This window comes from Pyrus communis, chromosome 8, assembly GCF_963583255.1.
Source record: "Pyrus communis chromosome 8, drPyrComm1.1, whole genome shotgun sequence".
NCBI classification, from domain to species: domain Eukaryota; kingdom Viridiplantae; phylum Streptophyta; class Magnoliopsida; order Rosales; family Rosaceae; genus Pyrus; species Pyrus communis.
The window spans coordinates 5,409,021-5,427,705 of NC_084810.1; the positions used below are offsets into that span (position 1 = coordinate 5,409,021).

General features: G+C 37.1%; 1 protein-coding gene across 1 annotated transcript; it reads left to right on the top strand.

Moving 5' to 3' along the window:
- The first annotated feature begins 5,157 nt into the window (after positions 1-5,157).
- LOC137741380 (uncharacterized) lies at positions 5,158-6,209 on the top strand. The gene is made up of 2 exons (XM_068481097.1): positions 5,158-5,578; positions 5,790-6,209. Exons 1-2 carry the CDS (start codon positions 5,300-5,302, stop codon positions 5,991-5,993), a joined length of 483 nt encoding a protein of 160 aa, XP_068337198.1. The 5' UTR covers positions 5,158-5,299; the 3' UTR covers positions 5,994-6,209.
- Positions 6,210-18,685: the final 12,476 nt, after the last annotated feature.

Consider the following 18,685-nt stretch of genomic DNA (forward strand, 5'->3'; position numbering starts at 1 on the left):
CCTCCAAAGGTGCAAAATGTGATATAAATAAAATGTAATGGTAGCTAATTCCTTGCGGGTTTGTTGTTCTTGGCATATTTGTGGTAAGCAAAAAGCTAATTTTGCTAAGGACAGTATGGCAGCAATTTAATACTTAAAAAGATGTTGGAAACAGCTCCTTGTCTTCGCTTGATCCCTTCACATCATGCTTATTTCAAACATATTTTGGTGTTGTTATCATATTTACAAAAATTAGAAGTCTGAAAAAATGTGTCATTTCCAACGTTTATTGATTTGTTTTGGTGTTCAATCCAACGGCTTGTCTTTTTCTTGACCAATTTCATATATAATATATAAGAGGTGTGCATGAAGAGGAGGAGAGCCATGGAACGGGTTCATTTCTAATGTGGTTTTCGATCAATTATGCATTGTCATGTGGAGGATAACATAAACATAACAATGCATCATTGGATTGGCATGCCACATAATGATGAACCCGTTCAATGTAAGTTTTCTTCAAAAATGAGAGATATCGTTGTCCTTAACACTAATAGGAGATAGAAAACTATTGACATGATAAATTTCATAGTAGAAGTGTTCTTTTAGCTCAAGTGATTAAGGTACCAATGTAGGAAAGAAATTAGATTATTTCACAGGCAATAAAATTAAAAGAAGCAAGCAGCGAGCAAATAAGAAAAGTGATTGGAGAACTGGTAATTCATGTGTCAATAATTTATTTGCTGCTATCATATCCCGAAAGTGGATGTTTTGGATTTTTCGTGTTGTTCATATTGACGCAAGTTTGGTTTGACATGTTTGTTTTGAGCACATAATATATAGATTTCAAAGAGAGTGACGATATCTACAAGACTAGTTGTCAAACAACAATCTCATACGGAATTTGAGCGAAAATGTTGTTTAATATACTTAACTCGGATTTTAATATTTTAGGATTGGATTTTACTATTTTAGGATTTTTTAATTTATATTTTGTTATTTGTTATTTCCTTTCCTATTTAGATACATAGGGTTTTTAGGGTTAAGAACATTATAAATAAGCCACGTTGGCCTTAGTTTTGTGATTTTTCGACTTTAATTCAACAGACATGAGTTTCTCTCTTTCTTCCTAGTGAATTCTAAGATTTGCGAGTTATTTTCTAGCGAAAAGATTAGTGTTCGATTTTCCTTTATATAAATAAATGTAATGATAGCTATTTTTTGCAGGTTTGTTTTTGTTTGCATATTTCTGGTCAGAAAAAAGAAAAATTTTCTAAGGAAAGTATGGCAGCAATTTAAGGTTGGAAATAGCTCCTTGTCTTTTGCTTGATGCCTTCACATCATTCTTTCATTGTACCTTCAACCATATTTTGTTGTTATTCTCTTATATTTCAATATTAGAAGTCTGAAAAAAAAATGTCAATTCCATTGTGTATTGATTTTTTTTTTTTTTTTTTTTTTTTTTGTGTTAAATCCAACGGCATGTCTTTTTCTTTACTAATTGTACATTTAAGATATAAGAGATGTGCATGGAAGGCAAGGAGAGCTATGGAATGGGTTCATTGTCAACTTGGCTTTTGGATTAATCATACATTGTCATATAGAGAAAAAAAAAAAATTAAACATGACAATGCATTATTAGATGTGAATGCAACGTAACGGTGAACGTGTTTCACATAAGTTTTTCTCAAAAATAAGAGATATCGTATCATTATGTATGTCATTGTCCTCATCACTAATGGGAGAGAGAAAACTATCGGCATGATAGATTTTCACATAAAAGTGATTTTAGCTCAAATGATTAAGATACTGATGTAGGACATAGATTAGGTTATTTCACAAGCAATAAATTTAAAAGAAGCAGTGAGCAATCAAACAAAGTGAATGGCGAAGTGGTAATTCGCATGTTAATAGGTTATTTGCTGCTGCCATATCCCAAAAGTGAATGTTTGGACTTTTTGTGTTATCCCGATTGACACAACTTCAGTTTGGTATGTCTGTTTTGGGCCCGTAATATATGGATTCGAAGAAAACGATGAGATCTACAAATTTATTGCAAATTCGAATTTGAGCAAATTATGTTGTTAACAATATTTAATTCGGATTTTAATACTCTAAGAATGATTTTATATTTTGTTATTTCTTTATTCTACCTGTTTAGGGTTTGCTAGTTGTTTATAATCATTTGCTAGAAAACGATTATCGTTTGATTTTCCTTGATAATCGTTTGCTAGAAAATAATTATACTATAAACAATTATCGTTTGATTTTCCTTCATATATAATCGTTTGCTAGAAAACAACTAGCAAAGCCTATTATTCAATAAACATGTGTTTTCTCTCTTTCTTCCTAGTGAATTCTAGGGTTTGCTAGTTGTTTTCTAGCAAACAATTATTGTTCGATTTTCCTTCATATATCCCGTTGTCTCGTTCTTAATAACACATAAGGCATTTCGAGTTTGAAAAAAACTTAACGTCGAACAAAGTGGGAAAATGAAAACTCAGATGGTAGGTAGGACAAAATGGATATGTACTAAGGATAATCAAAACTTTGTTACTTCAAAACAAGTCAATGGATATAGTAGTAAGGAAAGGATTACACACGAGAAAAAGAAATTGTTACTTTGTTAGTATGGCGTGGACAGTAGTTGTTGGGGTGAGCAATGAATGGAACAAATATTTAGTGAAACTTATTGGTAATCTTGGTACTTTGGGGATTTTGGTTAAAGAGTTGGATTGTCGAATTTGTCAAATAAGATGCATTAATTAGTACAAGTGAACCTGCAATGCATGCAGTAGTTGAAGAAGTCCTTGAAACCATTTCTTAGCTACTGCTTTCTTTCTCATATTTCACATAACTTGTTCAATTGTTATTTCTATGTTTAACTAGTTTTTGTATCCCTACGGCGTCTCCGATATGAAAACTCAGTTCGAGAAGCTAAAACTGGTTTTAGCTACACCCTTGCATTGCGCCTGCGTATAAACAAATGAGGATGTAAACCTAACTAGTTTGCTCCAATTTGGGCAGCTGAACGGGGTTCCCCACTTCAAGAATATAATTTTACACATTCCTTTTACCAACTCCGCCAAAATATTACGCTTTCTCTCTCTCTCTCTATCTCATCAGAGCATGCATTTTGAAGTACGACAAGGAGTGTTAAAAGTGATGGTAACCGCCCGTTTGCACCCGAGTATATGGTAGATAATGTTTATAGTTTATGGGGGTTTCCTTAGAACATGATTACACACGAAAACATCATTTTCTTAAAGTATAAAACTCAACTAGTTAGCCAACTCATTGAGGTTACAACTCATTCAACCAAGCAGAGATCATCATCGATTTTAGTGGTATTTTCATTGTTTCATGGTCAATATCAATATATTAATTTGTGGGACATAGTAGTGCTGTCCTTTTAAACGAAGATTATTCTTTAAAAAAAAATTAATGAAAAGCTTTAGGTAATGTTCATTTTAACGAAAAATCACATTTTTAAACTAAAAAGTCAATCCTGATACTATTCACTTTACCTTTTATTTTGTCATTATTGTGACATCCCACATCGCCCAGGGGAGTGATCCTTATATGTATATTCCCATCCCTACCTAGCACGAGGCCTTTTGGGAGCTTACTGGCTTCGAGTTCCATGGGAACTCCGAAGTTAAGCGAGTAGCGCGCGAGAGCATTCCCAGGATGGGTGACCCATCGGGAAGTTCTCGTGTGAGTTCCCAGAAACAAAACCATGAGGGCGTGGTCGGTGCCCAAAGTGGACAATATCGTGCTACGGTGGTGGAGCGGGCCCGGAAAGTGGTCCCGCCCGGGCCGGGATGTGACAATTATCGTTAAAACTCTAAGTTTTCAAGTTCTTTTCATTAGTTTTCCTTTATTTTAACTTATATAATCAAAAGAAAACTAACGAAAAGTTCAAAAAAACTTATCTTTTAATGAAAAACCTTTTTTAAAGGTATAATGAATAGTACCAGAAAAATGTATAAATGTGATTTTTTGTTAAAAGTGAACAGTTCCAAAAGTGTTTTTGTTAAATCTCCCTATAATCAAAGACCTTTTTTTGGAAATTCAATAAATATTGAGAAAACTTTTTGGATTTTTTAATTTCCATCAAGGAGAATAGATTATATACAGAAGATGACAATCAGGTCAACAAGAAAACGCAGAACCTTGTAAACTAATTCCTTCCTCTTCTTGTGTCAAAGATTTGTACACGGACTCTCAGGTAGCAGGTTCAGCAGGACCCTCAGTGCATGACTTGTCAAAGTAACCACAATTAACTTTTACCAAAAAACTAACCACAATTAGTGATTTAATTTATAAAAACAATAGTCCTTTTGACTTCAGCATTAGTCTTGTATTTGTGCTTGTTGGGTGCTTCACGGGTCTCATAAGCATGGATGATTAAGATAAACACTGAAGTATGAGACTTGTCCTAACATTTTCAAACCAAATAATTGTATTTATTTATTAAGAGTGATTTTCGCCGCTAATTTTTACCACTTGCATTCTTTTCTTTTGTTATGTTCTTTGTTTGGAATAAAACAAGAAAATTAGCGAATAAAAACAACAAAAGAATTGCATAAAGAGGAGTATAAATAATTACTTTTCTCATGCTGAACTACAAATCCTATCGAAGCTTGTGAAAAACAATTTAATTAAAAGGTGTGTGGAGTTTTGTTTGTTAGTATCAGAAGTAAAACGACAATGAATGTTAATCAACACTTATGTAATAATTTAATTATCAGCATCTGTATTATTTGATTTACGAAATTTGATCTTTCTAGCATTACTTTTTTTTAGTTCAAATTAATTAAAATAAATTAAATTAAATGTATAAGCGAATAAATAATGTGTGTGATTAATCATCGTCACTCCAAACACTATAGACTCATTTGGAAGTGCTTTCAAAGTGACTAAAAACGCTGTTAGAGAAAATGTTTTTTTTTGTTCCAAAAACACTAAAAATGTTTCGTGCAAGAAATATTAATTATGTGCTTTTTATAAGAAGCATTTTAAATGTTTTTCCAGGATTCATATGTATTTTTACTAAATATTAGTTCCAAAAATATTTTTATAAATAACACTTTCATTCATTTTAAAAACACTTCCACCTAATTTCATTTTCATCGATTTCCTTTAGTTTGTACATCATTGTACTAAAATTCTCATATTCGTTCCCAGTTATAAGATTCAGTCAAAATTCAAACCCCCATCAACCCTCTCTCTTTTTGCCCTCCTTTCTCGTTTGTCTATTCTTCTCAAACTTCAAAAATTCTCCAATACTTCTTCTTCTTCCGTTTCTTCATTACACGACATGGAAAAAGCTCTGAAACTCATAGAGAAGAAAAGCCAAGGCCAAGGCCAAGCCATGCAAATATTCCAGAACCAACAACAGCGAGAACCACAAGACCAGATCAAGCTAGCTGCGACTGCCATCACCCTCAACGTACGCTTGAGATCATCCGACATGCCAGCCCACATGCAGAACCATGCTCTCCACTACACCAGGTCACTCATCGACTCACCACTACAGCCACCACCAAACCCCAAAACTCGTCCCAACCCAACTCACCTTGCCCGAGCTCTCAAAAAGGTACCTGCATGATACTTTACTTTCAATCACTGTTTTTAGAGAACAACTTGCATGTAAACGGTTCACCGTCATGTGACATTGTGTTCCAATAATACAAGGTCATGTAGAAGAAATTTACATGTACCATTGTATAAGTCTTCTCTATAATCTAGATTGTTTGTATTTGTTTAATTAATCTGGGTTAATTAATTTAAAGTAAAATTAACTGTAGGAGTTTGACTCGGTGTATGGACCGGCGTGGCACTGCGTGGTGGGGACGAGTTTTGGATCCTTCGTGACTCACTCAGCTGGTGGGTTCGTGTATTTCTCTGTCGACGACTCGCTGTCGGTGCTTCTCTTCAAAACGGAGGTCCAGTTGGTCCCGGAACCACAACCACCACAAGAAGCAAAGCCTTCAACTTTGAGTCTTTGTTGAAAATTTTGTGTTGACGCGCGATACGTGTTAGTTGTGATTACTCTCCTACTTTGACTAGCATGTACCAATATATTTTCATTTCTTTTATTTTTCTTTAAAAAAAAACAACATGATGTAGTGATCATCTTTGAGCTTTGCATACAAGAAGGGTGCTTAATTACTGGCTCTCTTTAATTTTTATCAACTTTAATTTGCTCATTTTGGGGTTTTTTGTTAGGATATAAAGTTCTTACTTTTTGGGTGAGAGGCTTGTCGTCTGTCATCCCCCAATATCGGTTGTATATAATAATAAAAAAGTTTCGATTTTCAGTCCATGTAGTTCAGGAGAGACATTCATGTAAATATTAATTTTGTAATTTTAAACATGTAGTTTACTCATTCTTTCATTTTAATGAAAACTAATAAAAATAACTTGAAAATTTTGAGTTTTAACGATAAGGACAAAATAAAAGATAAAATAAATAATATCAGAATTAATTTTTTAATGTAAAAATATGATTTTTTATTAAAATAAATAGTATTAGAAATTTTTCATTAAAGTTCTATTCATTTTAAGCATGATGACTTGATTTTGTCTATTTTTTTGACAGAATTAGCACGTGAATGACGTGTAAAATTAGGGCTGGAAAAAAATCCCAAAAATCCCAAACCAAACCGAAAAAATCCCGATCCCAAACCAAAAAAATCCCAAACCAAAATTCCCGAAAATTTCGGTATGTCATCCCGAACCAAACCGAAATTTTCGGTATGGGATTCGGGATTACATCTCCATTTTTTCGGTATTCCCATACCGAATAGAAATAAATATTATATATATATTATTTTTTAATTATAAGAGAATTATTTTTTAATTAATGGTATTGGTAGCCACTAGTGTGATTAATCTTTGTCTCAACTAAATAACTAATGTTTGTTTGTTCAATTTGTTTGTTTCTATATTCCAGTTGTCTCAACTAATGTGATTAATCTTTGGATATTAGTTTCCTGCATACCTAGCCACTAGTGTGATTAATATGTGGATATTAGTTTCCTGCATACCTAGGCAAATCAAGGAAACAAAGGAGCAAAGACCATTATGCATGCATGAACATATCAGTATACATATATTGTATATATATACACGGAAAATCATAACATTGGCCACTTTTCGTTGGAAATTTTTGATTGCACGGTAAGGCAGGTACACAATATAAGATTATGAGAGAGAGAAAGAGAGAGATTTGGTGTTTGATTGAGAAGCCAAATCAAGGGTCTTTTCCATTACATTCTGTAAAGAAAGATTAGAGAGAGACAATTTCAGTCTGCAAATTCCATATAACTACACGCAAACACGAATTGACAGCTCAGACATCCGTCTCCACTCCCCAGTAGTATCTCTCTCTCTCTCTCTCATCTTCCCAAAATTGATCTCTGCTCTTCTGGCTTTGTTTCTATATATATATATATATAATATTAGAATTGTTAATTAATCAATATTTTGATCAATTTCTTCTGTTTGTTTGACTAGTCCTTAACTGTCTGCTACTGTTGTCCATCACACTATTACCTTGGAAGTTTGCGTCCTGGTTTACTCACTCCCGTTGGATCCATGTTTCCTAATTTTTCCATCTTCTTGTTTTCCCAAATTCTATTGCATGGGAGAGTGATTTCTGCAGTCTCCGTTGACATTCAACTCCTCCGCGGATTCTCTTTTGAACTATTCGATCCAATAACCAAGAGCAAGTTCATCAGGGACTTTAGGCCGGCACCCAGCACAATTAATAGCCCGGCATCAAGCCAATCCCCTCCAACCCAGTAGATAGGAGGCACCCAACCCAAGCTGGTCTTTAGGCTAGTCCAAAATGGACTGAGCTATGGGACGGCCCAATTGATGTCATACTGACGCTAGCGTGACGTCGCAGGGCATTTTAATTTTTTTTTTTTTTGCGCCAGGTGCGTGCGAAACACGCGTGGGTGGTTGCGAGTCTCGACAAGAAAACGTGGGGTGGCCCGCTAGCGCAGGCGCACTAAGGGCTCTGATGGGGAGGCCACATGTTTGGTTCTGGGCCGTTGGATTTCCAACGGCTAGTTTTGTCATGCCCCGAACCCGACATACATTCAAGATCGACGCGTGACATCATCTAACATCCGTATATCTAACAGATCCTGCCTCCGGGATATGTACAAGGCATAACTCAAGATCCAACTGCGTAATATTTTTTCGTATGTTTTATGGTTGCATCTAACCTCCTCGTTAAACTGCCTACGTACCCTAAATAGGGATCAAGCCATTCGTAGTTCATCGTTTCACTACACTGGAATATTCATCACATAAACCGCCATGTCTTAACATAATACACAATTCAGCGCATGCAGCATCTCAAGGAACAATCGATGAAGCACAATAATAATCTATAGCCACATTGGTCAACGGTTTATCATAATCATAACAATTACATCCAACAGCATCCAATAATCACACCAAATAATAACACGTACAATACACTAAAATACAGGGCTAGAGCGACACAGTTTGGCCGAAGCCTACATCTTTTAAGTTGAAATCAAATCCAAGAAACCAACAAGTCAAATGATGCGATTTTGGACCACTCAACGGAACCAAAACACCAAAGGGATTCCGGACCACTCAACGGAATCCAAACTAGGATATGATTCCAGACCATCACTCAACGGAATCGCGAAGTAGAAGGGATTCCAGACCATCACTCAACGGAATCCGAGTGGATACGATTCCGAACCATCACTCAACGGAATCGCGGAGAACAATGCATATAGAACCACTCAATGAAATACAAGCTGGATACGATTCCAGACCATCACTCAACGGAATCACGAAATAAAAGGGATTCCAAACCACCACTCAACGGAATCGTAACCAAGATACGATTCCGGACCATCACTCAACGGAATCGCGAAATAGAAGGGATTCCAAACCATCACTCAACGGAATCCAGATGGAACAAGGAACCAAACCTCTCAACGGAACCCTAGTGGATACCCAGTTCCGGATCACTCAAAGGAACCGAGTGGAAGGCCAAGGGAAATAACAATGGCTCGAAGAAACAATACAAAAACCAAGTACTCAATTTAGAAAGGTTGAACGAAACAAAAGTGAAATAAGGAAACAAGATGTGAACCATGTGTCGAATCAACAATCCCCATGACAATGGGTTAATGGTCCACTACTAGCCCTCACATTTCATCACATCAAGCCAATCATACAAATCAAACCACACATTCCACAACAAGTTCAATACACAAGTCAAATCACATAAAATAAACAAGCATATCACCATATAATGCCATCATTATGTAAATCGAGGAGACACGTCATCACGATGAGCCCATCAAGCTCCATAGAATCTTAATCGCACTCTAAGATCGACAACACGCTAGAAGAACTCATGGTAGTTGACTGAAAAGTCAACCATTGATCAAGGTCAACAATAGGGTCCATAACCCTAGATATCTAAACCGAATTATCTGCTTATCAGATTTCTGATCTGTAACTTTCCAAGATCCACATTATACTTCTAGAATAATATACTAAAATCTCACTACAATCCAAAAGTCGGATCCCTGCCAATCACAAATTTAAGTGGAGGTCAACATTTTATTTTACAAACTTACAAATCCAATTCGGGAAGATCCGTTCGTCAGATCTCGCTTTGCCAGTTCCTATGTCCTCAAATATTACATATTATAATGTATCAAAGTTTGGTGACAATCCAACGGTCGGATCGTCGATTCATACAATGATCAAGTGATGTATCGTAATGAAACTAAGTTCAAACAATCAACCACGTCATACGGATATCAATTCAAATATCAGGATATCAATTTAGCGTAAATAACATCGGCAGCCCACTGGCCACACACCACCGCACACGCCGCCACACGTGCTGCCGCCGGTGGCAGTTTCCAGCGAACGAAAACCCAAAATTTTGAACTCTAAAAATTACCAAATTTTACAGGCAAGTAGAGTTCAATGATAGGAACAACTTTCATACCTGGGCCGAAGTCCAATTCAACCAGGAAACCCTCTGAAAGTCCGTTGATTTGCTGGAAACCCTAAAAAAGGTCCACTTCGATTCGATCATTCTGGTGTTCCATCGCCCCAAAATATGTTTGGGGTTTGTTCCTGGGACCAAAATGAGTTGAATGATGGTGGTACTCGACGGTGGTACCTACAAATTTTGTTAATCGCCGTCACACCCCCAACGAACCCGTCAGCGTGTTCTAGGAGAAATCAAGGCCAAAACCCATAAATTTTTGGATGAATATGGAAAAGGAAGGAACGTGGAATAGTTTCCAGGTGGTTTCTCGGCATGATTCGTCGAAATTCGGCCAGAGAAAGCACCGGAAACCATTGTTTCCGTCAGTTGAGTTGGGTTGGCAAAAAGGGGAAACGGGTTGGGGATAATCCCCTCCTTCTCTCCCCCTCATTTCCCCTCCCTTCTCCCTTTTATCCTTGGGCAGCAACTAGACCTGACATTCGTGTCGTGTTTCTCGTGTTCATGTCGTTTTCGTGTCATACCCGATAGCTTAACGGGTCGTGTCGTGTAATACCTGTTAAAGTAAACGGGTAATATGACCCAACCCGAAATCAACCCGTTAATATTATCAGGTAATATGACCCGACCCGTTACCTGTTAAGAAAAATATATTTTAAATCAATAAAAATTAAAATGAAAAACATAATTTGACCCAAAAATATGTAAAACATAATACTAAATTAGTATGTACATACTAAATTTCGAAGTTGACCCCTTCATGAAAGTCGTAAACCTTTTCATTACGAGTGATTACATTTTTCACACTTCTACAATAATTATTACTAATTTTGCACTCAAATAAAAAACATTGTTCATGAGATTTTAAGGGTTTTAAAAATCTAAACGACCATGTAACCATCGTCTAAGCGTTGAGGATGCAATTGTGAACGTTTATTATGCTTTCACATCTTTCGGACTTATACATTAATGATTATGAATTTTGTTTATTTTGAACTCCCTTAAAAATACTATTGATGAGAGTTTGTATGGTTTTAAAAATTCAAACGATCATATACCCATTCTAAAAGCATAGAGGATGTGACTACGAGCGTTGGTATATTTTTTCATATTTTTAGCACATGTAAATTAATTATTATAATTTTTTTATGTGTTTGGTATTTTTAAATTACTTGATATTTTTATTTTTAATGTGTTTTATGATTTTTAATCTTAATCTTTACCTATAATATACTATAAAAATAAATAAATAAATAAATAAAACTTAAAATTTAAAATTTATATAGAATAATAATTAATAAACAATATATACATATTCATTATATCTATTGCATTTCATGGTAAGTTTTTTTTGGTAGTTTAAAAAATTAAAATCATCAAAATAACTTTTTTCTTATCGTGTTGAAACAGGTTACCCACGTGTCACTCTCGTATAAACTTGTTAAAGACTCGTTATTAACGGGTTATTATCGTGTGACCCGATAATGACCCGATTAGTTATCATGTTGATCTGAAACCCGTTATTTTCGTGTCGTTTACGTGTCGTGTTAACAGGTCGTGTAAGAAATTGCCAGGTTTAGCAGCCACCTAATCCCTCATTTTCTTTCCTCTCCTTTTAATCCCAGCCGTCCATCTTTCTCCTTTCTCTTCTTTCCTTCGATCCCTGCCACATACGTGGCTTCATAGATCTTTGCTCCAGAAATCTGGAGCCTTCCAAATTGAAGAAAATTACCAAAATGTCCTTATCTTTAAACGTTAATAACTCCTTCGTTATAACTCCATTTCACGAATGGTTTACGCTTACGCGTTCGTAAGATCGAGCTCTATTCAAAAATATAAAATGTGACCTCGAAAGTTCTACGGTTTTTAAATAATTAATTTCCAAACTTCAACTTTGTAACTAGTTTAATTAAAATCTAAATTCAAATAAATTAATATAAATTCTCAATAATACAAATACGCAGATTATAACAACGAAATCCAGGAACGAGATTTCACAAGCTTTCTAGACTGTTGGATTTCTAACGGTAATTTTTTTTTAAATTTGTCATCCAACAACTAGTGACGTAGACCGTCCGATCCAGAGATCAATAATCCACGTCCCCCCCCCCCCCCCCCCCCCCCCCCAAAAAAAATATAAAAAAAGCACATCAGTTAGAATTATGATCATTGGCCATGTGTCAAATATCTTAACAAGAATAAGTAACCCAGGTGAAATAAATCAATATGAAATGGTTTGTCAGCCGGATCCACCTATTGTGGCATGTACGGCTGAACCAATAACTCATCAACATACTAGCCAATAGCTCATTAACATGCTAGCCAATAGCTCAATAACATGCTAACCAATAGCTCATCAACCTGCTAGCCAATAGCTCATCAACCTGCTAGCCAATAGCTCAATAACATGCTAGTTAATAGCTCATCAACATGCTAGCCAATAGCTCAATAACATGCTAGCTAATAGCTCATCAACATGCTAGCCAATAACTCCATAACATGCTAGCTAATAGCTCAATAAGTATACCTGCACACGAGTCGGAACCACCTAAAGTGGTCTGTACGATAGGACTGGGTGTAAATAAATACCCTAAAATGCTACGATCACGTGAAAACTGTGTGAATAATCGCGGGTCACCTACGAGTCGGAACCACCTATTGTGGTCTGTACAACAGGACTGTGCACCTACCTTGGATCCAAGGTGATCGTAAGGTGAACATCACGTGAAAGACTGTGCCCTGGCCACGGACATGAACACTAACACCAGGATGCAGGTTTATGAGCTCTCAATGCATCTCAACATAACATGTATGACTTATAGGCAACCTGTACGACAGTGTCGGAGTTGCTTATCATTGCAACTTGTACAACAAGGTCGGAGTAGCCTAAAGTATAAATATAGTCATGCCATAATTCGATCATTTCAAGTAACATCATAAACTTACATGTGCATCCTGCGTTCCTCGTCACACTTCAAAGCATTCATAGTAATTCCTTACAGTTAGTATACATATGGATATGTCATGATGCAATCTAATACTCAATCATATCATAGTATTTACCAGTATATACATATACATATATATATATATATATATATACATATATATATATATATATATATATATATATATATAACATGACGAAATATGCATAATCTGTAATACCCCACTCCCGAACTATTTATTTCGTGAATAATTATCGGGAACAAGTCCAACTAAATATTAGTTTAATTCACCATCATTATTTACGATTCTTTACTTCACTCTCTCAATGCCTCACACATTGATTTATAACCAACATTTAACCACAAAAAACAAAGGTTAAATCTCACATTTCCACCAACTTCCTTCACATTGCTCAATTATCCAACTAAGGCTTTTGTCTCAAATATATTATGGCTACATCTAACATCTCGTTAGACTGCCTACGTACTACAAACAGGGATCAAGCCATTCGTAGTTCATAATAGTACTTCAAGCATTCACATTAATTATACGAAGGTAATATACCTAAATCAATTTAAAAGCGTCGATGGAACTATCAATAATATGTACCACAAAAAGAAAAGATCCACTCATCTGGAGTCCAAGCTATGATTCTCTAGCGCACGCATCGAGGCATCCCGAATGATTGGCGCCTGTGACCAGTTATCGAATCATATCTCGGAAGTCTTATCAATAGAATACGTAATTCACCTAAAACACATTCTCAACGACATTCTAAAATAGTTCGAGACCCATTGACCACAAGTCAACCGTCGATCAAAGATCGACGATAAGATCTACAACCCTGTATAACTCGACCCTGAAGATCCGCATATCAGATTTCCAATCCTCAACACCCAAAGATCCACAATATGTTTCTAGAATAACATATTAAAATTTCATTACGATCTAACGGTCGAATCTCCGTCAATTGCCCAAAACCAAGTAGCGGTTAACATTTATTTTACTAACTTACAAATCAAATTCGGGAAGATCCGTACGTCGGATTCTCGATCCATAAATTCCTATGATCTTTAAATATTACGTATTATAATGTATCCAAGTTTGATGACGATTCAACGGTCGGATCGTCGATTCATATTTTTATCAAGTAACGTATCGTACTGAATTTAGGTTTCAACAATCAACCTACGTCATTCAAATATCAAAATTGAATTCAAGACATTCGACATAGCCTAAAAATAGCATTGGCAGCCCACTGGCCACCGTGGGTGACAGTCGTCCGTCCTGACTTGCAGGAAAATCCAACTATTTCCAAAAATTCTCAAACTTCACAGAAATGAAGATATCAATGAGTGGAGCAACTTTCATACTTGCAATGAAGTCTAAAAGTGGACAGAAGATAGTCAATTTTGCCCACAAAACCAGCGGTAACTAAAACTTTCTAGCGTCGATTCGTCTATGGTGGACCAACGGGGTCAAGGTTGGTTGGGATTTTCTCCTGGGATGATGAGCTACAAAACCCAAATGGTGGCATTGGTCATCGCTTTGCCGGAAAATCAAAAGGGATGGCCAGGGCACTATGAGAACCATCAAATTTCGTGGCCTCAAACCGCCACATACATAGGTTAATCAAAGTGGTTCTTGGGTGGATTTTGTAGAGGGAAATGAGAGTTTCAAGATAGTGGTGGTGGCATTGAAAAACTCCATCGAAGTTGGCCAGAATCGGCCTTGGAAGATGGGTGGTTGTAGAGGTGTACGGACGGAAAACCCACGAGAAATGCTTTCAGCTTTTTCCCTTTTTTTTGTTTTGTTTTTTTTTTTTTGATTTCTGATTGGGCTGCTGCCCTTTTCTTTTTTTTCATCTAATTGGTCCTTCTTAAACTTTTAACTAACTCTCAATAACCAACTTCAAACGTATTGTAACATCCCACATCATCTAGAGGAGTGGATCCTGTAAGCCTTATATGTTTATTCTCATCTCTACCTAGCACGAGACCTTTTGGAAGCTCACTGGCTTCGGATTCCATGGGAACTTCGAAGTTAAGCGAGTTCACACGAGAGCAATCCCAGGATGGGTAACCCACTGGGAAGTTCTCATGTGAGTTCCCAGAAACAAAACCATGAAGACGTGGTTGGGGCCTAAAGCGGACAATATCGTGCTACGGTGGTAGAGTGGGCCTGAGATATGATGAACCATGGGCCGGGATATGACAATTTGGTATCAGAGTCTAACCCTGGTTGTGGTGTGCCGACGATGACGTCGGGCCCCTAAGGGGTGGATTGTAACTTCCCATATCGTCGAGGGGAGTGGATCATGTAAGCCTTATATGTATATTCCCATCTCTACCTAGCACGATGCCTTTTGGGAGCTCATTGGCTTCGGGTTCCATGGGAACTCCGAAGTTAAGCGAGTTCGCGCGAGAGCAATCACATGATGGGTGACCCATTGGGAAGTTCTACTGTGAGTTCCCAGAAACAAAACCGTTGACCATCGTCTAGAGAGACGTATGACTTATTCTTTTAGCATATCCTCGTAGTACTCGTTGGTGCGAACGCATAGGCGAAAACCGTTTATGAGTCCGGATTATAACGCTATAGTTATGGACGTTTGAAGTTGGTTATTGAGAGTTAGGTAAAAGTTTAAGGACCAATTAGATGAAAAATAAGAAAAAGGCAGAAGCCCAATCCGAAATCAGAAAGAGAAAAAAAAAAAAAAAAAAAAAAAAAAAAAAAAGGGAAAAAGCTATGAGCTTTTCCCGTAGGTTTTCCGTCTGTACACCTCCACGACCACCCACCTTCCAAAGCCGATTCCGGCCAACTCCGATAGAGTTTTTCGACGCCACCCCCACCATCTTGAAGCTCATATTCCCCTCTACAAAATCCACCCAAGAACCACTTTGATTAACTTCTGTAAGTGGCGGTTTGAGGCCACGAAATTTGATGGTTCTCACGGTGCCCCCGCCACCCTTTTTTATTTTCCGGCAAAACGGCAAAGCGATGACCAATGCCATCATTTAGGCTTTGTAGCCCATCATCCCAAGAGAAAATCCCAACCAACCTTGACCCGAAAATCCCAACCAACCTTGACCCCGTTGGTCCACCGTAAACGACGAATCGATGCCGAAAAGTTTTAGTCACCGTCGGCTTTGTGGGTAAAATTGACCATCTTCCGTCCATTTTTGGACTTCGTGACAGGTATGAAAGTTGCTCCACTCACTGAGATCTTCATTTTTAGGAAGTTTGAGAACTTTTGGAAATAGTTGGATTTTCCGGCGAGTCGGGACGGCCGATCGCCACCCACAGCAACGCGTGGTCAATGGGCAGCCAATGCTATTTTTAGACTATGTCGAATGTCTTGAATTCAGTTTTGATATTTGAATGACGTAGGTTGATCGTCGAAACCTAAATTCGTTACGATACGTTACTTGATAAAAATGTGAATCGATGATCCGATCGTTGGATCGTCACCAAACTTGGATACATTATAATATGTAATATTTAAAGATCATAGGAATTTATGGATCGGGAATCCGAAGTACGGATCTTCACGAATTGGATTTGGAAGTTAGTAAAATAAATGTTAACCACCACTTGGTTTTGAGCAATTGGCAGAGATCCGACCGTTGGATCGTAATGAAATTTTATTATGTTATTCTAGAAACATATTGTAGATCTTTGGGAGGAAATCTGATATCCGAATCTTCCGGGTCGAGTTATACAGGGTTGTAGACCTTCCCGTCGATCTTTGATCGACGGTTGACTTGTGGTCAATAGGTCTCGAACTATTTTAGAATGTCCTTAAGGATGTGTTTTACGTGAATTATGTATTCTATTGATAAGAGTTATGAGATGTGATTCGATAATTGATCATAGGCGCCAATCATTTGGGATGTCTCGATGCGTGTGCTAGAGAATCATAGCGTGGACTCCAGGTGAGTGGATATTTTCTTTTTATCGTACATATTATTGATAGTTCTATCGACACTTTTAAATTGATTTAGGTATATTACCTTCATATAATTAATGTGAATGCTTGAAGTACTATTATGAACTATGAATGGTTTGATTCCTATTTAGGGTATGTAGGTAGTCTAACGAGACACTAGATGCAGCCATAATATATTTGAGACAAAAGTCTTATTTGAGAAATTGAGCAATGTGAAGGAAGTTGGTGGAAATGTGAGATTTAACCTTATGTTTTTGTTGGTTAAATGTTTGTCATAAATCAATGTGTGAGACATTGAGAGAGTAAAGTAAAGAATCGTAAATAATGATGGTGAATTAAACTAATATTTAGTTGGACTTGTTCCCGATAATTATTCCCGAAATAAATAATTTGGGAGTAGGGTATTACAGATTATGCATATTTTGCTATGTTTATATACTGGTAAATGCAATGATATGGTTGGGTATTAGATTGTATCATGACATATCCATATGTATACTATCTGTAAAGAATTACTGTGAATGCTTTGAACTGCGAAGAGGAACGCAGGATGCACATGTAAGTTTAGGTAAGTTTATGGTGTTACTTGAAATGATCGAGTTATGGCATGACTATATTTATACTTTAGGCAACTCCGACCTTATACAGGTTGCAATGATAGGCAACTCCGACACTGTCGTACAGGTTGCCTATGAGTCGTACATGTTATATTGAGATGTATTGAGCGCTCATAAACCTGCACCCCGGTGTTAGTGCTTCCGCCTATGGCCAAGGCACATTCCTTCACGTGATGTTCACCTCCCGCACCTTACACTCACCTTGGATCCAAGGTAGGTGCACAGTCCTGTTGTACAGACCACAATAGGTGGTTCCGACTCGTAGGTGACCCGCGATTATTCGCAATCTCCACGTGATCGTAGCACTTGAGCGTATTTATTTACACCCAATCCTGTCGTACATACCACTTTAGGTGGTTCCGACTCATGTGCATGTATACTTATTGAACTATTGGCTAGCATGTTGATGAGCTATTAACTAGCATGTTATTACACTATTTAGGTTGATGAGCTATTGGTTAGTATCTTATTATTGTAACATCTCACATTGCCCAGGGAAGTGAATCCTGTAAGCTTTATATGTATATTCTCATCTATACCTAGCATGAGGCCTTTTGAGAGCTCACTGGCTTCGGGTTCCATGGGAACTCCGAAGTTAAGCGAGTTCGCGTGAGAGCAATCTCAGGATGGATGACCCACTGGGAAGTTCTCGTGTGAGTTCCCAGAAACAAAACCGTGATGACGTGGTCGGGCCCTAAAGCGGACAATATTGTGTTACAGTGGTAGAGCAGGCCCGGAATGTGGTGGGAGCCCGGGCCGAGATGTGACATCTTCCACCTTACATCACATTTCAATATTTTCAACACTTTCTACCAAAGCTTTCATATAATTTTTGGGAGAAAAAAATGACTGTGGAAGCTCATCGAAGATGTTACGTTGTGGGAATGTTGGGTTCACACTACTCATGGAAAATGCGCCAGAAGTATTCAAGGTCATTAAACTCAACGCATCCTTTACTTGTTGGAAAAACACTATCTCTCATGCTTCCAGTAATCTGCGTTGTGGGACAAGTTTAGCGGATCATGTGACTATTTTTATTTATTTATATACATCAATATTTTAATTTATTTATTTGTGTTACACCCACATTTTATAACAGTCTTATCCCACATTTATAGACACTACAAACACAATACAATGCGAAGAACCACAACAAATCATTCA